The sequence below is a fragment of the Pleuronectes platessa genome, chromosome 21 (genome assembly GCF_947347685.1).
Source record: "Pleuronectes platessa chromosome 21, fPlePla1.1, whole genome shotgun sequence".
NCBI classification, from domain to species: Eukaryota; Metazoa; Chordata; class Actinopteri; order Pleuronectiformes; family Pleuronectidae; genus Pleuronectes; species Pleuronectes platessa.
This window is the reverse complement of record NC_070646.1, coordinates 3,569,064-3,593,301: the sequence shown is the minus strand read 5'-3', so window position 1 is coordinate 3,593,301 and position 24,238 is coordinate 3,569,064. Positions and strand designations below refer to the sequence as shown.

Genomic DNA, 24,238 nt, shown 5'->3' with positions numbered 1-24,238 from the left:
TGTAAATGTGCCTGACGTGGCCGGTCACCACAGCCCTGACCCGCTCTCTATGCTGGTCGTGCTCGGCTGTTTGACTCGGCCGTCTGGCGGCGCCGCGACTCTGCCGGGTTTAGAGATGAACCCTTGATCTCCTCTCCGCCCCTCAGTGCCCAGACCTTCAAAAGATACTGAGCTACAGCCGCAGACAGATTTAAAAAGAAAAAAAATAAGAAGAAACATGAAAAACTATGAGCTGCAGATGATGCAAACCAAAATGAAATAGAGGGGGAGTGAGAAAGAAAAAAAACCCTGATGGCGTTTGTGTGTGTGTCAGGAACAGGAATTCCATATCGAGGAGAGAGGGATGGATACGTGTGGAAGAGGAGTGGAAGAGAGTTTCATAATCTCTCTCTCTCTCTCTCTCTCTCTCTCTCTGTCCCTCTCTCCTCCACAAAGAATGATGAGACGATGCAGGGATGGGAGGGAGAGCGGCGGGCTGAGGATTGGCTGGGCTCACGCAGCAGTGGAACATCAAAGCCCCAGGCATTAACCGTTTCTACCCCCCCCCCCCCCCCCCCCCCCCCCCCCCCCCCGAGTGACAGAGAGACACTCGCTTTGAAGTGCGGGGCGAGAGAGAGGGAGAGAGACACGGAGCGCGAGCAGAAGGCGACTGGGGAGGAAAATGAGGAGGGAGGCGGGTGGTGGTGGTGGGGGGGGGGGGGTACTCTATTACCTAATGAAGGCAGTGCGTTGGCAGAGCTGAAGATGGATACGGAGGAAGGAGTAACCGAGACCGAGTTATCTCTACCCTTTGGTGGTGATGGAGTTTTAGAGACGAGTGAATCTCTCAGTGGTTTTTTTAAGTTTTCATTCACGGAAAAATATATAAGCAAGAACAGAGAAGAAGAGCAGAGACCGGCCCTGCTTGTGTAAAGAAGAGATCCCAACAAGATGAATCCACACAGGGATGTTCAACAGATTCAATAGTGCTAAAGTCAGGGAGGATGTGGAAGATTAAACCACATTTAAATTCACTGCATCCAGATTTATCTTTTTCGGATCCGCACCAAAATTCCATGAGTTCGTTCCTGATCCAATCCGCTTACTTCCTCCAAATTTCATGATAATCTGATTTGTCATTTTTGCGTAATGCTGCTCACAAACAGACAAACCTTGGCACAGGAAAATATTGATATTGAGCAGATCCCTGACTTTTAAGCCCCGTTAACATCTGGTATTTGCAAGCTGTTTGAATCTGGATATGAAATTACATTTGCATTTAAACAAAAAACAAACCCCAGGTGAAGAGAGGCGGCGCCACAGATGTCTCGGTGCGTTGTTTGATCACTGTGTGCAGCTGAAACACGTTGTTTTGGTGGATTTGCTCAAAATTTAAATTGAATCGGCTTGAAAACAGAATGTTTTTAAAGGTTTGACTGAAATTATTAAAATAATAACTCATACGACAACAGCTTGAGTGTCTAGGTAAAGAATGGATTAATTTGTCCGATTGTTTTAATATAAGCAAATTCAGGTTTTCCTGAAACAATTCAGGTTTTCATCTTTATATAATCCAGAGATATTTTGCATTGTAGTTTAATCCACTTCTCTTATTTAGGCGTTGATGCACAAACATCTTTGAGATATAGATTTAAAAGCTGAGAAATTGCCTCCTCACCCAGGATATGTTATCTTTCTAATCTGTGTGAACTGACCCTTTAAGCCACGATGAAGCGTCTATATGCACAAGCTTATGTAACAGCCTTGGCAGTGAGGAATCCCTCCGACTTAAACAAAGGCTAAAGGGATATAAACCACACTGGGAGCTTCTCCTTCTCTCGCCTCTAATTTCACTAAATGACGATAACAGCTCATCGGAGACAACACTTTTCAATTTGAGGGCCGGCCGAGTGTCATCGATTTCCTTTTCCAACATCTTTCCCCTGATTTCCTGTTTGTTCCCTGGTCTGCTCACACACACTGAGTAACACCCGGAGGCTTTATTGTTTAAACACCAGGACCTCCGTTATTTATCGTCCCAGGTTCTCTCCTGGGGAGATGTGAGGAGAATACTGAGGTGTTTTAAATCACCAGCAGCCTCATATCGGAGCTGATACTGGGACTGGCTGTGGACGGCAGCCCAGCTCATGTGTGTGTGTCTCTGTGTGTGTGTGTGTGAGCATGCGTTCTTTGAAACAGGAAGTGTCTGATGTATCGTCACCCAAAGCGCCCGAGCTCTCTGCTGCACTGTCAGACTTTTTATCACTTTCTTTTTTTTGCTCTCCACTCCCTCTGTCCATTCACTCTCTGTCTTCCTCACTCGGTTTCTCTTTCCTCTTCTTTCCTCCTCACCGTGCAGTCTCAGCGCATTGGCACAGGAGCTGTGGATGTGATCCCCAGCAGCCTGCTGCATTGCAGATAGAGATGATGAGCGCACAGATTCAAAACGCAGTTGAAAGAGACGAGCAGAAACGTGGGACTTCTCATCAGCCCTGAGTCACTCCTCCCGGGTTTAGCTGCCTCCACTGTCTCCGCTGTGAGCCCAGTCTGGTGACCAGCAGGCCCCTTCCCCTCGTTCCCACCGGGGCCAAGCCTCCAGCATTCTCAGCTGCCATTTTCCCTCCATTTTGGGAAAACCCATGTGGCTCGTTTTTTGGGTCCATGGTTGTGGTGACTCAGGCAGTCAGCAACACAACACACACACACACACACACACACACACACACACACACACACACACACGCTGAGCACTTCACTGAGCTTAACTCCCCCGTCACAGAAACCTCTCTTTGAACGGAGGACAGTTCAGGATCAGAGTTGATGTTGAGTTTTACACCAGGGAGAGCTGCTGGGCTCAGAGGTCGGCCATTTGGAGGGATTATTGGGCCTTACTGTTTGGACCGACTGGAGACACACACACACACACACACACACACACAGAGGATATTACTGAGGAGAAGCAGCCATTGACAGTTCCTGGCTCCCCTCAACTCCTTGAATTTGACTTGGGATCTCAGGACCTCAGAGTATTACAGGTAGAGTGGAAGAGAAAAGGGAAAAGTACATTCAAATTGTACATATTTTCTATTATAGATTTTATTGTATTTCATCTACGTTACACCAAACTACTGCACAGTTTGCCATGGAACTCAGTGGAAGGATTTTGTATTGGTCAGGAAAGAACCCATTAAAGTTTGGTCTGGATCACGAAGTGGATCCATTCATGTTTTTGCCCAATTCACCAATTTCCCAGATAATAATTCACGAGTCTAGATGAAAAACGATCAGGTATATTTAGAGGTCGGGCCGTAGCAGTGATACTGAGCTCCCCTTCTCGTCTTTCACTTTTTAACTTCCTGTCTTTATCTTTCTCCTTGTACTTGAAGTTTGTCCTTTTTTATCTGGCTTCAGCTATTTCTCACAAAAAAAACTACTTGGCAATAAATATGATTCTGGATCTGTTTTCACTGAGGTAATTGCCAAGACTCGGTTGAACGCATTAATCAAATGGAGCAAGAAACACAAGCAGCCAGAACAGACATGATTTAAACCCAACCTCCGAGTTCGTCACATTTATTCAAGAGAGAAAAAGATGATAACTGTAAAAAGTTATGAGCGAGGCTGTCTGTCGGGAGCATCCATCACAGTTCACAGACTGGCTTCTCGCTGCTTCCAGGCGTTATTACTGACATTTCAGGTGCACTCACTTTCAGGTTCACCTCCAAATAAATCTCCCAATCTGCTCGTCTGACTCCTCGTGCTTCTCGGCCCATTGCGTTCTAACGATGCTCCTCAGATGCTCCGATGTTTCTACAGTGAATAAAAAGTGTTTTCATGACTGATGGAAACACTGAGTCGAAATTCAAAGTGGTTGACGGTGTCCCCCCTCACCCATCAAGGTACCGGCAACCCTCTGGATGCTAAAGACTCCTTCACCCCAAACTGAATCTCGGGGTTCAGGGTGTGTGACACAGAACCGAGTCCGTCGCTCGCCCTCACCACCGACGTCTTATCTCGTTTAACACTCACTCGTTTTTTGAGCGTCGGCCCTGAAGACCCGGCGAGGTGTGAACACTCAAGCAGCCGGCGTTAGACAACATTCTGGCCATGAATAAAACATTTGTCTGCAGAGCTAATTAATCCTGAGAGGGGTCGGATGGCATCTGCCTCCGTGCCGTGTGACAGACACTGAGAGGAGGGCGTCTGGAGCAGAACCACACAGGGTCGAGTCCTGGTCGCCTGACAAACCGCCAGCGGCTGGTCGTGACCCGCTGCCGCCTTCTCCTCTGTGCATTTATGCGCTTTTTTTGACTGTATATGTTGCATAATGTGAACATATGTTGACAGCAGTGTCCTTTTTTGTCTCCCTCCCTCTCTCTCTCTCTGTCCATCTATCCCCCACATGAATGCAGCGACTAGCTCCGCCCACCTGGAGGACCTGGCCTACCTGGATGAGCAGAGGCACACGCCGCTACGCACCTCGCTGCGCATGCCCAGGCAGAGCACCACCTGCGGGCCGGGTCGCTCCGGGCAGGACCTGAGAGGTGAGCGACCAGGCTGAGAGAGCATGCAAACACACACTTACACACACTTACACACACACACGGACGCACAATCAAAGGCCTTCATACATGTGCAAGCTGTTGAGTCTGTGAGGTGTGTTTCGTGCTGCCAGTCACACTGAGTGATGTAACGCGAGTGTAACGTGATGTGTTTCTGTGCTATTTGATGTTCATAGACTTTATATAAAGATGGACGCCATGACGGCTCCCCCGAAGTGAAGCCAGAGTGTCTTGATCACCCCCTGGTGGCTGGCTGCAGTATAAACCCCTCAGCTAGCTCAAATATTGAATCCAGACTAAAAATACACTGAAAGAAACAATAAGCTGAGAGATGTTGTGCAGTAAATGCTGGTTGTGGTTAGGAACCTCAGTGTAGGTGAAGAACAGTGCAAACCACCAAGTCTCAGCATTCAACCATCGTTTACTTAGATTTTTCTTTTAGCTGTAGAAATGCAGTTTGTTCTCAGGGCCGGGCTGTGATTAGCTTCACATTAGACACAGTGCACCAGTGAACAATAGGACCCTGTTCTGTTCTCCATCCACACACAACACAAAGCAGCTGAGCATCGCAGGGCGGCGGCAGCATGACGGGCGAGTTATTTATAAAAATTCAAATGAAAAGTCGGTGACGGTTGATTTGCAGTTTGTTATGTGGCAGATGCGTCTGCAAGAGTGTGTGTGTTTGTGTGTGTGTGTGTGTGTGTGAGAGAGAGAGAGACTGAGGCAACACACATTGAGCATTTTGTCAGGTTGTGTCACAACTAAGTCAAAGAGATAAAGATTTGTCTCTGCACTAAAGATTCACGGGCAGCGTTCAGGTCCAGCACACAGCATGCTCCTCTTTGGCCTCCTCACCAAATGACCAAACGACCTGATGTCACATCGTCACTCGTCCCCCTCGCCCCTCTTCCTGCGTCACTTAGCCAGTAACGAGCCCTAATGGCCGCCCTCTGCCATCCAAGCGAACACAAATATGCGTCTGTGTGTATTTTAAACACCTGTTAAGACCCCACTTAGGTGAGAGCTCGCTCCACTGAGCGGCGATGTGATTCCCCTGCCCCGGATGAGAGAGCATGAGAGGTAGAGGGTAAAAGAGAGAGATGGAAGAAAAGAGAGAGAGGAAGGTAGAGCAGGAGCTTCACTGTTCACTGTTCACAGCCACTTGATTCAACCTTCGTCCTCTAAGGGCAGCCAAGTGTGTTTACAAGCCAGCCGACTGCGTCCTAGCATGCTTCCTGCCTCCTCGGATCAGCGTCAGCTCCTCCCCGGGTGCACGGCTCCTGCCGCTTCACCAGGAGAGACAGAGACAGAGACAGACAGGACAGGGAGGAGAGCAAGTTGAACAACAGACTCTGATTTTACAAGGGAAAACACTTTTTAATCCTGATATTTGTAATAAGAGACTAATGGGTATAGAATCACCGGATAAAGGAGGAGTTTGTTCTGTGATTGGTGGATGTTTTTATCACATGGTCCTCCAGGGAACACATTCACTCTTCCCTGGAACATACTCCATCACAACCATATCCAGCTCCACCATCCAGCCCAGTCCACATGATATCATCTGGCTGGTTTGATGTTCAGGAAGATGAACCACATCCTTCCATCCTTCCATTATCGATACCGCTTATTGCTCCACTGAGCCACCTCATGAACCACAGTGATTTCCTTTGAACCTGCATCAAACAAACAAATGGACGGAGGAAAACACAACTTCCTAAACTAACTTTTTTGGCATTTATGTTAATATTTGAAGCCTCATGCCTCAGAAAACCCAGATATTTGGGCTCCTTCCCTGTGAGGAGCTGATGAGGAGAGAAGTCCTCTGGTTATGTGTTGGTCAGGTGCTCACAAGCTGACTGAGGCTGCTCTATCTCTGGCCGGCTTCAGTCGAAGCTGCTTTTTGATGTCGGCCATCGGGGGCCCGAGCTGTGCTGGTGTTTCGAGGAGTGTGAGTCAGACTGTAATGGACCTTCTTGCTCCTCCTGCCTGCCTACGTCCAAGATCTACCACCCACCTTTATCTGTTCACCGCAAAACTCCATCACGTAACTGAAACACTGGCAAACACACTTTCTCCGTCGTTTATCTTTGGTCCTTCTCGCTCCGTCTCCATCTCCCCCCCCCCCCCCCCCCCCTCTGCTCTCGGACACAGAGCAGGCCTTGTGTTCTAGCTTTTGGTTTTATCACTTTTACACTCTCTGACCCGGCAGAAACATGAAGACTAAGTCGCAGAAATCCACCCAGGCCCTTTAATCGATTAGACATTTAAAGGATGAGGCTGCTGATGAATGAAGATCTTTCTCACAGCCGTCAAATCCCTGAATCCTTGATTCTTAATACAGGAATCGTCTGTGTATCCGAAGCCTGACAGAGTTTAGAGCTCCATTGTTGTTGTGGAGCTTGGCCCTGTAATTTACTTCAAGTCAATTCCACATACAGTTTTCTGCTGCTGCAATAAACCACGGCTGAAAATAGAACTAATTCACTCACGGTTTGTGAAAAACTACCAAGTCCCAGTCGTGCTTAGGAAATCACTGAGCCTTTAAAATATAGGCATTGAGCCCACTACCACAGATAGATGGGTGGCACGGTGGTGCAGTGGTTGGTCACAGCAAGAAGGTGCAGGGTTTGAATCTGACACTGTGTGGTGTTTGCATGTTCTCACCCTTGCCTCTGGGTATTCTGGTTTCCTCCCACAGTCTAAAGACATTCGTGTTAATTGGAGACTCTGAGGTACTGGCTGTGTCTCAGGAGGTAGAGAGGGTCGTCCACTAACCATTACGTCGCTGGTTCGATCCCCAGTTTCCTGGGCAAGATACTGAATCTAAATTGTCCCTGAGACTGGAAAAAAAGCACAAGATGAATACAGTTCAATTTATTCAGTAGGTGTGATATACACACATTGTTTATTATATGTTATTATTCTTATATCCACTTGTTGGAAGGCTGGAACATGGATTCAAGAAAAACCTTATTTTACATTTTGACCAATCTTCCCAGGAAATAATTCATGGATCTTGATGAGAACACGAAGACATGTTTAGTTATTTATGAGTTTGTGCAATTTTTGGTGCAAATCCAAATAACAATCTGGATCTAGGCAACGTGGATGTGTTTTCCTGAGGGGCTCTGATGGGCCCTGTCGGAGGTGTGCGCTCTCTAATCCATTAGTAAACATGTGTTTACAGCAAACAGGCCCCATCCCTGTCTCAGGCGAGGGAGGAGATAAGAGTCCAGATGTGATGACGGTGCAGAAACATGATTACAGCAAAACAACCATGACTCGTTTCAGCTCGTTAGTTTGTCTGCAGCCACTTAATCTTAATCTGATAAATGTTTATTTTCATTTAATCTGGAGTTTGAGAAGGAATGTGTGGCATCTTTTTTTAAATCATATATAACTGTTGCTCAACATCAGCAGTGAAATAGAGTTGAATCAATCTTTGCAGGAAGATTCAGGTTTATTTTTAATATAGGAACATGTAGATTTATGCTGTTGCTCTATAAGCCTACTGTGCAAATTACATAAGATTAGGTTTTTTCTTTTGGAAGAAGGAAATTGCATAAGATCCTGTTGCTGTTGCGTATGCTAGCTGTGTCGCTCTGCGTCCGCTGTGAGAAGAGACGTCTGGAATTAAAACCGTGCGTCTGAAAAACCAGACAGAGAAAGAAAAACCACAATCCTTCGACAAACTCACAAATCCACCAACTCCCACGTCAGCCCTCACAAGGGTCCTAGGCTTGACCTTAGATAAACCATCGCTGCACTCCCCACAACACTCACGGAAAGCATTTGATCATCTGAGCCGCTCTTCCTCCTCCTCCTCCTCCTCCTCCTCCTCCTCCTCCTCCCGTCATCTCCTTCTCCACCTCTGTGCCAACTCCACTCTCCTCCACTTCCCATCCTCTTCTCCTCCTCCGCACCTCATCCTCATCCTCCTCCTCCTCTTCATCCTTCCCTTCCCTCTCAAGCCTGCTCAGCCACCGTGAGTCATCCTCACCTGGTGAATAATTAAAAACGTCTGAGACTCTGCTCCGTCTGGCCATGGATGGAGGGTGGGGGGGGTGATACCTTGCTCAGTGTTGCCTGAGGGGGGGTGTTATGGGCTGGATTACGAGCAACTGCCATCCATCCGCCCCTCACTCACGCGCTCACGCACCGGGAACAACTCCCCCGGCCGCCCTTCACAACATGGCTGCCATGTTTCTTCCTGGAACACCTGACACAGAGGAGCAGCAGTGGCTGCACGACTTCACGCGCAGGACGTGTAATCGCTTCTGCCATTTGGAGAAGCGTGTGTTTTACAATTCCACGAGGAGCGAACGGAGCTTTCCAAGACACGTCTGGCACCAAGTCACCCACAAGTTAATTGAGTTAGTGGCACTTAAGAGGGAGAAGGTGTTTAGCCTCTCACTTCGGGGGCCCGGGCTTTTAGAGATGCCAGCGTCAGAGGAGTTTTTTGCATTTCCCTTCACCAGAGTTACGTCAGGTCCATTCTTTCACAGCGTGACACACAACTGGAGGAATATTGCATCAGTTTGTGAATTATAGACATAATAGAGTCGTCAGTCTCTCTCTGATTGTGTGTGTGTCTGTGTGTGTGTGTTGTGTTAGTGCTAAAATTATCTGACTGGGGAATATGGATGAAATGTCTGTTATTACATTGGGCTGCAGCCGGGCTCTGAGCTCGGTGCAGCAGAACTCGTTTCACTCGGTAGAAGCTCGTCACCCACTTTCAGGTATAGCAGCCACTTTTTTGCTGATTGTATAAGTATTGTATAATATATTCATCACATTTCTTTTCTCATTCTGTATAATTAGCCTTTCCTGGAAAGATGAAGTCCTGCTTGCAACAGCACTCTGCTGTGATGTGCGGTAAAAGAATAACATGAAGAGCCAGATCAGCTCATTAGGTTCTGTCCCCGCGCTCTAAATCGGGACTGGACTCGTTTACAGAACACACACGGCTCTAATGCAACACACACGGCTCTAATGCAACACACACTCGCACACTGCTGAACCGTACCCGCGCACACTGAAGACATTTCTGCCGACACACAGAAATCCGGCAGCGTCTGATCCTGCCGGTCCACTATATGATACATACGGCCCCTGACTCACTGTGCTTATTGCTCGCAGGCTGCAGAGTGTGAAATGAGCCGCTGCACTCGTCCCGCTCTCTGACCAGCAGCCGTATATATTCCTCTCAGCACCCGGTCGAGAATCTGATCAAATCAAAGGAGCCGAGGGGAGAAGATATCATTTTAACAGTTTGTTTTAGCTCCTCTGTAATAACTCCAAATTCTGGACTCGTCTCATTCTGCAGTGGATTGCTTTGTGGTGAGATGTAACTAACAAAGTTACTCGGAAAAAACTCATATAGATGAGGTATAAAGATATACAGAGGAAAGTGAGATGAAGTTTTGCAGTTCTCTTTGAAGCAAGGGACACGTTAGACACTTCATATTTTGTATTCACATATCTTTACATATTGTGGGGTAACATATAAAAACTAATATTAGACCCTTGTATGTTTTACAGACTTATAAACAAGTTCAATGTTGGATGACATGAAAACAGACAAACTGAAGATTGACTTCACTTAAAAAGGTTATTGTGTTTGAGTGGAGCCAGAAATGCAGAAATACCTGAAAACCAAAAGCAAAAAAATCATGAAAGAGTATTTATTTACGTTATGATTATGGCTATTAATTAAATTATAACAGATTTTGCGGTCGGCCTTGTGTATTTATGTTATGTGTATGTTATTTTTTTTAATTGTATTTTGTCTTACACTGAAATGAACCGACTTCAGCAGCCTGTGATACCCACACTCCAGACTGTGGTTGGAGTTGTGGTTGAATTACTGCTCTGACTGGATTCCACCACTTTTATGAGGATTGATTGATCTCGGCCCCGGCGCAGTGGAACCAATTAGATTCTCCCAAAAGTGCGAACCCCCCCCCCCCGCAGACACGCTGAGGAACTTGTTCGGCGTAATTCACTGGATTTCAATTAGTGATCGACCTCCAGTCTGGTGGTTCCCAATACCTCTGACATCACGATGTGCTGACTCTACTGCTGCCTCGTCCCGTTGTGTTGTGTTTCATTGAGCTACACCTTTGCCCTGTGCTGTGACAAACACTGCAGCCACACTCACTGCCTTTTCTCTCCTCCCTCCCTCCCTCCTTCATCACTCTATCTCTCTCTCTCTCTCTCTCTCTCTCTCTGTCTGTCTTCTATCTTTTGCTTGATGTTCGTCGCAGCTTCCGCAAATAACAGCAATGCCTGGCAATCCCAGTCACGTAAGTTACTTTGATTTTCATCTGTTGCATAAAGCAGCTTGTTCTGTCCTGCTTTCTGGAGCACAAACACACACACAGAGAGACACACACACACACAAACACACACTTCCCCTAGCAAAGTGCTTGTGTTCCTCATTCATTCGGAAGCTGGCGTGATTTATAACATTTAATTCTCAAAGCTCAGATCAGTTTAAAGCAGCCGACCCGGGAGACGACACCCAGAAGCAGCTGCAGAGCAAATTGTAACACAGAATTTATCGCGCCGCTTCAGAAGTTCAAACCAGATCCATTTTACCCTCGTTAGCCTTTAATGGTCCATATGTTGTGGTTAAAAGAAACCCGACCTCTGGAGGACTTTAGTTGAGCGTCGCCCCCTAGTGAGCGAAACCAACAGTCGCTCCCTCGACTTTTCTGCAGATTCTCCTCAGAAGCAGAACGAGTGAAAACACACACTTACATTTTTATGGTTTGTAATTTAAAGGCTCGTAAGCTCAATGGAATCTCAATAATATGACACTTGTTTTATGAACTTTAAAATGAGTCAGCAGCTTTAAACTTTGAGCTCAACAATAAACAAGCTGTGCTATAACAAAATGATCTTTACTTCAAAGTGAATTCATGGCGAACAAACATCAAATAAAAAAGCACATTAACAAACCTTTCACTATATTTGATACCAGAACATTTACCTGTGGTGTCAATCTTTAATGTGAAATATTATAAATATAATTTATTATGACTTTTCCAAATTTCCCATTGTCCCTTTTTATAAAAAAACATTATTGATTATGTTTGACATATTATGTATAGATATTATTAATGGCGAACAAACATCAAATTCAACATTGCTGTGACATTTTAAATCAGGCTCTTCCTCTTTAATGGGAAATAATATAAATACCATTTATTATGATTTATTAGAAGTATATATAACACATAATAAAACACAATTATTGATTATGTATGAGATACATATACATATATATTAATGTGTTTATGTTGTTGTCATCTGTACAGTATGTTTGCACCCATCACTGAGTATTATAAGTATTTTAACATAGTAACTCATCTTATTTTAGTTCCCCAGGGGAGATTTCAACTGTAAAACCTTCATACAACTTTATACATTTTGCTTAAAGCTGTAATATCAATAACCAGTTTTCTGTTTCCCTGACCCGACAGTACGGTTTGCTCCTTATCGGCCTCAAGACATCGCCCTCAAGCCTCTGCTGTTCGAGGTGCCGAGCATCACCATGGACTCCGTCTTCACGGGCCGCGAGTGGCTCTTCCAGGAGATCGACGCCCACCTCAACAGCCCCAACTCCACCACCAACCGCGGCGTGGTGGTCGTCGGCAACATCGGCTTCGGAAAGACTGCGATCATGTCCCGCCTGGTGGCGCTCAGCTGCCACGGCACCCGCATGAGACAGATCGCCTCGGACAGCCCGCAGGCCTCGCCCAAACGTAGGCACCCACACCTTTCCAAACAGCCTTTAGAAGAAAAGCTGGACAACAGCGTGCACGCCCTTTGTGTTGTGTTGAGATTGCATGAATGTGACACAAGTAGGCAACTGTCCCCTGAGTGTGCTGCGTTGTCTCGTCCTGTTATGTCCAGATGGAGAGGGGCTCCCCCTCACCCAGCCTCAGCCCACGCACGGCACCCTGGGAGGAGGCAGCTGTCCAGGGACCCCTGAGATGAGGCGGCGTCAGGAAGAAGGCATGAGGAGGCTGGCGTCTCAGGTACACACACACACACACACACAAACACACATACACACACACACACACATACACACGTAATCACACACACTTTTACCTTTCAGACATAATCTCCCAGACATCCAGAATAATACAGGTGGAACATTTACTTCAACAAAGCTTTATTCTAATGGTCCATTTGTTTCTTCTCCCAACGCCTCCTCTTTACAATTCTGAATTATTCAAAAGTTTCAGCCATACACTCTTTAAACAAGTGTGTTTTTTATGATTTTAATATAAAATCCTCTTCTCTCATTTAATAGACGAGTGCACAATCCCAGGCCACTTAGGAACATTCCTGCCTCCTTCCCCACTTCCCTTTTATTAACAGCCATTTGAAATGAAAAGAAAAATATTTGAATAACCAAACATTGTGTCAAGGGTCTCATTTGCTTGCTAATAGTTTCTTTCTTTCATATTTTACTCCATCAAAGGCAAATTTTGTTTTAAAATAAAAAAGGCTAATTTTACTATAATAGTGAATTTGTGGTTCAGCGTGAAATCTCCAAACCGCAGTTTGTCTCAAATTGGAAGCCAATGATACGCTCTCGTGAAAGTGCACGTTCGTGGTTCTAATGCGCACGTGGCTCAGGTTCCGTTAGAATCAACGTTTTTACACCATCAGCGGAATATCATCGACTCAGAACTACAATAAGTTACGATGAATGAGCAACTTGTGCTTCTTGTTCCCGGGGCTGATGTGTGACACCGCCTCTTTTTCCCGCTCTTCCTCTTGTCTGCTGTTGCGCCTCGGTTACCCCCCCCCACCCCACCCCACCCTCCCCTGCTGCTCAGCCATCTGCATCCCCACTCCCCGCCTGATGCATTATGCAGATGTGTTTAAAAAAGAAAAAACAACTTTGCCAGGGAGCCTTATGAAATATGTATACCTGCAGAAAGCCATTTCCCAGCCAAGCTATTAGATCGTGTTAACTCTGTGCATTAATAATTGAGCTCGCTCCCTTTTTCACCCCCTTTCGTTTTAAAGCCCTTTATTCCATTGTGACCAAAAATTTGCATTTAATTTTGATTAGTCTTTTTTTGTATTGTCCTCCCCCCCCGCTGCCCTCTGATCACCGCCACCGCCTCCGAAAAACCAAACTCTTTGTGATCTCTCCGTCCCTCTGAGCTCTCGGTCTCACCTGCTGCTCGTGTGTTCGAGGCCTCACCGCTCTGAACATCCACCGAGCTCCTCCTATTCGCCGCACGTTCTTCATTTAAACATTCATTTGACTACACGGCCGGGGAAATACGACAGCTTAACACTTGACTCCGTCGTGCCACAGACATCTCACACATGAGCATGCATGAGCTACCTCCAGCCGGAAGCCATGAATTATTAATGACTGAAACCGTGCAGCGAAACGAGAAGTATTATGTTTCATTAGACTGCAATCATCCACCATGAAGTTGAGTCAATCCCACATGAGTTGCAGAAAACTGGCAGAGCCCTGAGAAAAGAAGACTTGTTTTTCTAACCGTGTCCTCCGGGTCCTGTGCTCCGTGACACTGGTATCAATCGGTTTTAGCAATATTCAAAGGTTGTTGAGGTGAGGGTTAACCAGACGGGAACCAACACACTCACTTTCTCATTTCTCTACTGGTTCATCATCTTCTCCCAACTCTCTGTCGCCCCCAGGTGGTGGCGTATCACTACTGCCAGGCGGATAACGCCTACACCTGCCTGGTGCCGGAGTTCGTGCACAACGTGGCCGCTCTGCTGTGTCGCTCTCCGCACCTCGTGGCCTACAGGGAGCAGCTGCTGAGGGAGCCGCACCTCCAGAGCATCCTGAGCCTGCGCTCCTGCGTCCAGGACCCGCTGGCCTCCTTCAGGAGGGGGGTGCTCGAGCCCCTGGATACACTTTACAAAGGTGAGACGACTGCAGGTGGAAATAGTGTTGACTCCCAGAGAGGCCAAGTACTTTTTACTCCTATACTTTTATATGACAGATGTAGTTTCCACTTACTTTGCAGATTAAGATTTCACCTAAATGACAAAAACCTACCTATTAATTTCTTGGGCTGTGGCTCAGGAGGTAGAGAGGGTTGACCACTAACCAGAAAGTCGTGTGTCGATCCCCAGCTCCTCCAGTTTGCATTCTGAAGTGTCCTTAGGCAAAATACTGAACCCAGCAGTGTATGATAGAAGAAAGCACCGCATGAATAATGTGTGTGTAAATGGATAAAGAGACATTTTCCCTCAAAACTGAATATTTAATTTAATAAAAAATTGAGACTCATAGAAGTGAAAATATCCAGGACCAGAGACATGATTCTTTCAGTGAATTGCAAAGTTATTTACTTTATATTCATGTAATAAATAAAAAAATGTAAATTATATTGTAATTTTGATGAGGAATTAAAAAAAGAGAAAAGTGTTTAATTCAATTATCTGCTAATAAAGATCTATTTGAGTTGAACAGAGTTAAAAACAAGACGTGGTTTCCACTTTAAATTATCAATTCTCACATATTGATGTTTTTGTAAATTTAACAGGAATTGATGTTCAGACTCCTTCGTCTGTAAGAACACAGTATTCTTAATTTAATCAACATCAAAGTTCACTGGCAAGTTTTCTTTTAAAATAAATGAAAACTAAATCCATGAGGATGACTTTCAGAATATAGTGAAGTTTGACTTTCTACCCAGGATGCAACTTGCCTCAGACATCTTACTAAGACGAGGAGAGAGAGAATCTCCTTGATTGTTTTTTGAGTCTCACTTCTCCCTCCGCCTGTTTGTTTTTCCAGAGAGGAAGATCAGCTCGGAGGAGGACCTCATCATCCTCATCGACGGCTTGAACGAGGCAGAGTTCCACAAACCGGACTACGGAGACACCATCGTGTCCTTCCTCACCAAAACCGTCAACAAGTTCCCTCCCTGGCTGAAGCTGGTGGTCACAGTCAGAACCACGTTACAGGTACAGGACAGTAAATCCACATCTCAGTGTTACCTCTGATTCCAGCAGGAGGGTTTGACACCAGCGTTTCCAGTGGGTTATGTTTGCATCACCTGTGGGCCACTAACCAACAACATTGAATTTGTCTTGAATGTGTTTCCTCCCTCGTTGTCTCGACCTTTTCCTCGTTCTTCCTCGAGCATTATGCAGACGACACGGATAGAAGTGACTTTAATCAGATTTTCTTTGGGTTTGGGTTCTGCCTCCTCTCTCCTTTCACCTCATCTTTTATTCATGAGGAAGAACTCCTCTAGTTATTCACAGCGTGTCACAGCATCTACCTGTGTTAGGGAGTCTGTCGGCCGTTCTATTATTAAGAAGATTTTTGCCAAAAACAAGTCCCCTGACTGAAACCACTGTGATTCCTCAGGAGATCACCTCCGCGCTGCCGTTCCACCGCATCTCCCTGGACGGCCTGGAGGAGAACGATGCCATCGACCAGGACCTGCAGGGCTACATCCTGCACCGCATCCACAGCAGCCCGGAGATCCAGAACAACATCTCGCTCAACGGCAAGATGGACAACACCACGTTCGGCAAGCTCAGCGCCCACCTCAAGGCCCTGAGCCAGGGCTCCTATCTGTACCTCAAGCTCACCTTTGACCTCATCGAGAAGGGCTACCTGGTTCTGAAAAGCTCCAGCTATAAGGTGCGTGTGTGGTGGTTGTCACAGGCTCAGAGATGTGGAGGCAGAGGGAGATGTGTGAAGATGTCCCAAGTTGAGAATCAGTTGTTGTTGCCATCGTTGTGTTGATACGTTCCAGCCACTGATGCTGCAGAATTTGTTTATTAAGTTTATTAATAAAGAACATATCGCCCTGTTCCAAATCGCATCAACCCTGAAGCCGATAAGATGAACGGTTGTTGAGAAAATAGAGGAAATTAATTAAAATAGACCTAGCGCACTTAATTTAAGATTTAGTTCTTTCTCTTGCAAGTTTATTATAAGTCGGTCATGAAAAAATCCACATTTCCACTGGGAAAAGAATGTTCTTAGAGCCCCAGACTTTTCCCTGAGAGAAATCAGGTTTTCTTTAGTGTCATAGTCCCCCAGTGATGGTCGTCATCCACTGCTCTTTGAAAACATCACCTGCTAATGGCCCATTCAGCACATTTCAAGGTGTCACTTCGACAGATACAAAAACCAGGCTGGTGTTGTAGCCCACAGCAGAAACTACAGCAGAGTTCACAGCAACAGGGAAGAGATGGTGGTTTAGTTTTTACCTGCACTCGGACATGCTTTGAGTAGCAGCAACTCAAATCCTCCTGACAGGCAGAATCAAACACCTCTTTCATAAATAATGCTGTATATTCCATGATGATGAAATATTTTATCTCACAGCTCCGGGTTCATTTACTTTCATGTATTCAGAAGTGCTTCCATGCTCTCCTCTCTGAGGAAGACCAGGAGGACGAGATGAAGATGTGCTTGACAGACACAATCCATTATTCATGTTGTGTGGTGGTGATCAGCATTGTGATGCACGTTGTCTCCCTCCCGACCACAGGTGGTGCCAGTCAACCTGGCCGAGGTCTACCTGCTGCAGTGCAACATGCGCTTCCCCACGCAGTCGTCGTTCGAGCGGGCGCTGCCTCTGCTCAACGTGGCCGTGGCGTCGCTGCATCCGCTGAACGACGAGCAGATATACCAGGCCATCAACGCCGGCTCGGTGCAGGTACCAGCACGACCTTTAACCTTTAACCTTTTTAACCCTCATTTGGTGGCTTTCTGCAGGAATTTGAAGAATTTGAAGATTTTGGTGCTTTTGATCTTCAGAGAAATACATTTAAACAAAAGGATTCATTGCACTGACATAGAAACATACAGGAATCAGTCACAAACTGTGTTTCATATATTAACATGGAGCCGATGTCTGTGGCTGCAGGGCACTCTGGACTGGGAGGACTTCCAGCAACGTGTGGACAACCTGTCGGTCTTCCTGGTGAAGAGGAGGGACGGCACCAGGATGTTCGTTCACCCGTCCTTCAGGGAGTGGTTGATCTGGAGAGAGGAGGGAGAAAAGACAAAGTTCCTGTGTGACCCAAGGTGAGGACGGACAGGAGACATGGTGGATTATTTCCTGTGATGCTGAAAGTGATTGTATTTGGAGAAGGAAGCTGCACAGACAGCACTGACATAAGGACACTGGAAAAACAGACGTTTTGCTTCAGGAGGTTTTATCACCCCCAGGTGGAAAGAGGACGTCGGGGTGTGACAGAGAAAAGAATGGGACCATTAAAGCAAAGAATTAAAACAAGAACAAAATGCCCTGTTTCACTATAATGTCACATTATCCTGCAGGTTTTATGAAAGTCTCGAGAGAATCTTTTCCAAACTTGCTGCAAATGTTCACTTAGACTCATAAATTAACAGGTTTCGATGGTCGAAGGTCACACAACCTCATTTGAGTCTGTAAAGAAATGTATGTAGACCGCATTAGTTATATAAATGAGTTATTTTATTGCTTGAACAGAAATGTGATGGTTGATGTTTCTCCAAGCAGCTCTGTCGGCCACAGGAACATTATGTTTATCTAGCAGGGGACGTGTTATATTTCAGCCTGGAACATTTTATTCCTTGTATTATATTTTGTGGATGGCTTGGCGGTGTAACGACCTCTGGAGAACTGAAACGCTTTGTGCTTGTCGCCTCTGCAGGAGCGGTCACACCCTTCTGGCCTTCTGGTTTTCTCGGCAGGAGAACAAGCTGAACAGACAACAGACCATCGAGCAGGGCCATCACATCCTCAAAGCACATATCTTCAAGGTGAACCACACGGGTCTCCAACCTCTGTCTGCAGTATACGTGCACAGCAGTGGGGGGGGGGTGTGGAACCAGAGTAATGAATGCATTCTCTCCCTCTTTCTGTTTCAAGGGTCTCAGCAAGAAAGTTGGGGTTTCCTCATCTATCTTGCAAGGCCTGTGGGTATCCTACAGCTCTGAGGGCCTTTCAGCTGCTCTGTCCTCACTGAGGAACCTCTACACCCCCAACATCAAGGTACAGATCCCTGTGGCTGAGGGGGGGGTGGGTCATGCTTGTTCTGGGCATCAAGAGAATTTGAAATGTGCTCCACAGGCGTCCACAACTTTCTGGATGAAGTTTGAATCCTCACATATTACTTTTGTGTTTACCCGTTCTCCTCTCCGTCCAGGTGAGCCGGCTACTGATGATGGGCGGTGGCAACGTGAACTACCGGACGGAGGTGCTGAACAACGCCCCCGTCCTGTGCGTCCACTCCCACCTGGGCTACATGGACATGGTGGCTCTGCTGCTGGAGTACGGCGCCTCCGTGGACGCCCCGTCTGAAAGCGGTCTGACGCCGCTGGGCTACGCCGCCGCCGGGGGACACATGTCCATCGTGACCGCCCTCTGCCGCAGGAGAGCAAAGGTAAGAACGTCCCGGTCAGATAAACGCCAGCACCCGCCTCCTGTGGTTTACTCGTGTGCCTGATTCCAATCGGCGTCCCTTCAACAGGTCGACCACCTGGATAAGAACGGCCAGTGCGCCCTGGTGCACGCGGCGCTGAGGGGCCACATGGAGGTGGTGAAGTTCCTCATCCAGTGCGACTGGAGCCTGGGGCCGCATCAGCAGCAACAGTCACCACAGACACAACAACAGACGGCGTTCACCAAGAGCCACGCCGTGCAGCAGGCGCTCATCGCCGCAGCCAGTATGGGATACACAGAGGTACGGGGGGGGGGGGCGAGATGATGAAGATTGTGGTGATGGTGGTGATGAGGATGAGGGAAATGCATTTCTTTAACAACTGGTTTTATTTCTATCTCTTTATTCGTTTCAATCATCTTCCTCTTCGTGTTCTTCAAGTGAACTTGGAGGTTAATCCGTGTCACATCGACTCTTGTCCCCCTCCCCCCTCAGATCGTGTCCTACCTGCTGGACCTGCCGGAGAAAGACGAAGAGGAGGTGGAGCGGGCTCAGATCAATAACTTCGACACCCTGTGGGGGGAGACAGGTGGGGATCCCTGCTGCAGCCAGACACTACACCGATAGAACCCTGAGATCAATACAGACACACGACTGGGAATGGCTGATGTGTTGTGTAGTTGTGGAATCATCAAAAATATTGTCGACGGTGTGTGTGTTTGTAAAGCATCTGTGGAGTGTTGTGTGTGTGTGTGTGTGCTCTGCGCTGCAGTGCGGATGTGAGGGATCATGTGTGTGTGTTTGTGTGTGTCTGCTGCTGCGTCAGATTGCTGCTGGCAGTGCAGTTGTGTCATTGGAGCAGAGACGGGGATGGGCTCACACAGAGGGGGGGGGGCTGGATGAGTATGCTCCAGGGTGCTCAGAAATGACGAGTCTGATTGCAATGTGGAATGGTGTTGAGGAATATAATGTACCATCATAACCTGGAGGGATGAAACCTATTTGCCAGCGCTGTCCCCCCCCCCCCCCCCCCCCCCCCATGGAAGGGGTGGAGCGGCTGCTCCTCGCCGTCAGGAGGAGAGAGAGAGAGGACGTGTTCTCATTCAGGCGTCACCTCCTCGTTCATCAGGGGTCAGAGGGATATGATTCTAAAGGATGTTTTAAGTTTTTTTATCCATGCGTTACAGTGTAGGTCAACTGAATGTACAGGATCCAGCCTGAGGGAGTACATATATATATATGTATATATATGTATATATATATATATATGTACTACTCACTGTGAACTGTGGGGATTGTAGAGGTTGGTCCAGGGTCACGCTTCCATTCGCTGCCTCTGATTATGAGACATACATTCTCTCTGCTTTAATTATTCACATCATAATCAGTACGTTTGAGAAGATGTCTGTTCAAAGGCCTTTGCTCCCAAAACGTCTCGAGTGGTCTCCTCTTCTCCTCTTCTCCTTTTCTCCTCTTACTTCTCTTACTTCTCCTCTTCTTCTCTTCTCGTCTTCTTCTCTTCTCCTCTTACTTCTCCTCTTCTTCTATTCTCTCGTCTACCCTCTTTTCTCCTCTTCTCCTCCCCTCTTTTCTCCTCTTCTCCACTTCTCCTCTTCTCGTCTTCTTCTCTTCTCCTCTTACTTCTCCTCTTCTTCTATTCTCTCGTTTCCTCTCTTTTCTCCTCTTCTCCTCCCCTCTTTTCTCCTCTCTCCTCTTCTCCTCTTCTCCACTTATCCTCTTCTCGTCTTCTTCTCTTCTCCTCTTACTTCTCCTCTTCTTCTATTCTCTTTTCTCTTCTCTCCTCTTCTACTCCCCTCTTTTCTCCTCTCTCCGGTTCTCCTCTTTACTTATCTTCTCCTCTCTTCTCTCCTCTTCTCCTCTTAACTTCTCTTCTCCTCTCCTCTTCTCTTCTCCTCTTCACTTTTCTTCTCCTCTCTTATCTCCTCTCCTCTTCCTCTCCCCTCCTTATCCTTCCCGATGTTTGCCCACAGACCTTTTTATTCCCTTCTGTTATAACCTCAAACATGACGGCACTTAAAAGATGTAGAGGTCTCATTTCTCCACATCGTGTTTATCAGACTAACTTCCCTGATTGTGTGTCTGTGTGTCTGCAGCTCTGACCGCAGCCTCCGGTCGGGGGAAGCTGGAGGTTTGTCGCCTGTTACTGGAACAAGGTGCGGCCGTGGCTCAGCCCAACAGACGAGGCATCGTCCCGCTGTTCAGCGCCGTCCGACAGGGACACTGGCAGGTTGGTCCTCTTCCCTTCATCATGGAGAACATGCTCTGGAAAAATGATTATTAAAAAAGACACTAAAGAAGTCGCAACTACATTATTTTTGATTGGATAGTTTAGATTTTCACCTCACAATATGATGACCTTTCAGATCGTGGACCTCCTCCTCACACACGGAGCAGATGTCAACCTGGCGGACAAGCAGGGTCGCAGCCCTCTGATGATGGCCGCCTCAGAGGGACACCTGGGCACTGTGGAGTATTTACTATCTCAAGGTAAATCACCATTAGAAAGTATGTAGATGTGATGTAATATATACATATAAGAGACGTTTGATTGAAAGGCAGTTTGCTGTGTCTCACCTCCTCCGTGTCTTTCTCCAGGAGCTTCTCTGTCTCTGATGGATAAGGAGGGTCTGACCTCTCTGAGCTGGGCGTGTCTGAAGGGCCACTTACCTGTGGTCCGCTGCCTGGTGGAGAACGGAGCGGCCACCGACCACGCAGACAAGAACGGACGCACGCCCCTGGACCTGGCGGCTTTCTATGGCGACTCTGAAGTGGTAGGTGGCCAGTTAAAGACTTCTGCCTACAGCGTATAAACACAGGTCATCTGATCTCTTAAGGGATTTTCTTGCTCAATCTTGAAATTGCACATTTAATGTCTTCTCACAACCTTTTCTCTGTGTTGCTCAGGTCCAGTTCTTGGTCGACCACGGGGCCATGATAGAGCACGTGGACTACAGCGGGATGCGACCCCTCGACAGGGCGGTGGGCTGCAGGAACACGTCGGTGGTGGTCGCCCTGCTCAAGAAAGGAGCCAAGATAGGTAAGAGCGGCGTTGGCGGACTGAAGCCGTTGAGCAACCAGAGGTTCTCTTGCACCCGCAGCATCGTAATTTAAAAAAAAAAGGATCCCGCTCTGGAGCTAAAGCATGAGCTGCATGACGGAGAATCCAGTGATGGAACACGCTTCCCTTTTTCTTTTATTCTTTTAGTTCTCGCCTCCCGCTGCTTATTATCGAGCATCGTGGCATTTAACCGCAATAAGCCATGGATTCAGGATTGTGTCTCCATGTAGCTTAAACCACTTCCTGCTACTGTACGTGTGTCATCCTCTCTTCCCCCCCCCACGCTGCCGCATCATGCTGCTTCTCCTCAGCTATTTATGGCTCTGATGTGTTCTTTCCGTTTCTTCTTGTACCACTGTTGTTTTGCTGCGTCTCTCTCTCTCTCTCTCCCTCTCTCTCTCTCTTTCTCTCTCTCTCTGTCATGTTTGTCTCTATCGCTTATGATATCTCCCAGTTCTTCCTCTCCTCCTCTGCGGTTGCTCAGAGACAGGTTGTTATTAGCGCTTGTGGTGTTTCTTTTGAATGTTTCCCTTTTTTTATTTTGCCGAGGCTCTTATCTCCGCTTCTCACTGCTGCTTTTTTGTGTTCCTTTTTCTCACTTTTCCTCCTCCACCACCACCACCACCCACCATCACCTCTCTCACCCACCTGCTGTTTCTGTCTCTCTCTCTCTCTCTCTCTCTCTGTCTTTCTTTCTCTCCTCTCGCTCCTACGCACTCCCACACCCCTGTTTTCTCTGGCAATTCTGTCGCCCTCCCTCTCACACTCCTCTCCCTCGCTCATGACCTCCTCCCCTCTTTCTTCCTCCTCCCTACACCCACCGCCCCCCTCTCTCTCTCTCTCTCTCTCTCTCTCTCTCTCTTTCTCTTTATCTCTCTCTCTCTCTTTTACCCCTCCCCTCCCATCCCTCGCCTCTCTCTCTCCGGCCCCAGGATGTCAGACGCTGCCCAGTCGGCCCCGAGGTAAAGCCAAGGCTGTCGACTTCTCACCCCACCAGGCATTTTGACAGCTCTATCTCCTCTCTCTGTGTTGTCTGTGTCGCCCTAAGTGTCGGCAGGCGAGCTTAGCTACCAAAACCATCTCAAACTGACAAATAATAACACGCAAAGGTATTAGCACTGACAGTGACGCAGTCGGGGGATTGCCTAGAGGTAGACGCTAACATTCAAGTGGTCATTGACAGCATGCCCGAAACCTCCAGCCTGTGACGTCGTGCCAAGGTGTTGACCTCCCATCCCACAGACGCATGCCGGAGAGCCCTCAGTCGCACTTGCGTGGGTCGTGATTTAGCGGAAGTGCATGTATTTGTTAATTCCTTTGTGCCACCGCCACCACAGACCGGGGGTGACACACCAGTGTACTGTGCATCGCTCATCTTCCAGACGATTCGTCAGTGTCAGCTAGGCCAGTCAGCAGCATTCCTGCACCTCCTCCACCACCTCCTCCAGCTCGGAGGACAGCTAACGCCTGCAGAGCTCCGTTATATCCCCTCCTGCTTGCCTCTCTTGTTTATTGTACCTGCCCCCGTGTCCCCCCCCCCTTGTGCAAGATCCCCTCTCCTCCTCCATCTCTGTGGTGTGTGTGTTTCCGTGTGTCAAGGATTGCTGTCGCTCAGTTACAGAACATGCACATCAGTTCCAGTCAAGGGATTGTGTTTGATTCTCAGTCATGAAACACTGTGCGGTGATGAAGTGTGAAGAAATGTGCAGTTCCAGTTTATTTAAAGGGAGATGATTCTGCTTTTCATGCCGTTACTGAATTAGTCAGTAACACAACGATTAGAAAACCTCCTCCAAGGTCCATTTGTCCCCCGTGAAGCCACGTTTAAATTCACTAGATCCTGATTTAGATCTGGATCTGCACCAAATTGTCAGTCCCCTAAAGATAATGAATTTCGTGAAAAATAGAATAACAATACGCCCCATGATCCAGATCTTTCCTGACCTTCACCGCATCCTTCCACCAAATTCAATGTCAATCCGTCCATAAGTCATTGAGTAATCCTGCTGACTAACAGACATACGAACGCAGAGGAAAACAAAACCTCCTTGGTGGAGGTGGTTCCATCTGCACTTCTTGACAAGACTAAAGAAATGCGTCTCAACTGAAAGACATGACCGTGTGACTTTTCTTTTTTTGTATTGTACATCTACAGTGAGTTAACCTGGGCCAAAACCTATTTGCAGATAATCGCTAAAGTTCATTT

The 24,238-nt window shown here is 47.2% G+C and overlaps 1 protein-coding gene across 1 annotated transcript in view; it reads left to right on the top strand.

The window, feature by feature from the left end:
• The window catches only part of tanc2b (tetratricopeptide repeat, ankyrin repeat and coiled-coil containing 2b), a 107,993-nt gene that overhangs the window by 77,268 nt on the left and 6,487 nt on the right, over window positions 1-24,238 (top strand). Inside the window, exons 9-27 of the mRNA XM_053413451.1 lie at window positions 4,392-4,523; window positions 10,811-10,849; window positions 12,032-12,313; window positions 12,465-12,589; window positions 14,247-14,478; window positions 15,358-15,527; window positions 15,937-16,215; window positions 17,075-17,242; window positions 17,453-17,613; window positions 18,225-18,333; window positions 18,443-18,565; window positions 18,720-18,956; window positions 19,044-19,256; window positions 19,449-19,542; window positions 21,068-21,201; window positions 21,338-21,461; window positions 21,570-21,745; window positions 21,879-22,011; window positions 22,965-22,994. Of these exons, the coding sequence (XP_053269426.1) occupies window positions 4,392-4,523; window positions 10,811-10,849; window positions 12,032-12,313; window positions 12,465-12,589; window positions 14,247-14,478; window positions 15,358-15,527; window positions 15,937-16,215; window positions 17,075-17,242; window positions 17,453-17,613; window positions 18,225-18,333; window positions 18,443-18,565; window positions 18,720-18,956; window positions 19,044-19,256; window positions 19,449-19,542; window positions 21,068-21,201; window positions 21,338-21,461; window positions 21,570-21,745; window positions 21,879-22,011; window positions 22,965-22,994 (2,961 nt within the window). The remainder of the gene's footprint in view (window positions 1-4,391; window positions 4,524-10,810; window positions 10,850-12,031; window positions 12,314-12,464; window positions 12,590-14,246; window positions 14,479-15,357; window positions 15,528-15,936; window positions 16,216-17,074; window positions 17,243-17,452; window positions 17,614-18,224; window positions 18,334-18,442; window positions 18,566-18,719; window positions 18,957-19,043; window positions 19,257-19,448; window positions 19,543-21,067; window positions 21,202-21,337; window positions 21,462-21,569; window positions 21,746-21,878; window positions 22,012-22,964; window positions 22,995-24,238) is intronic.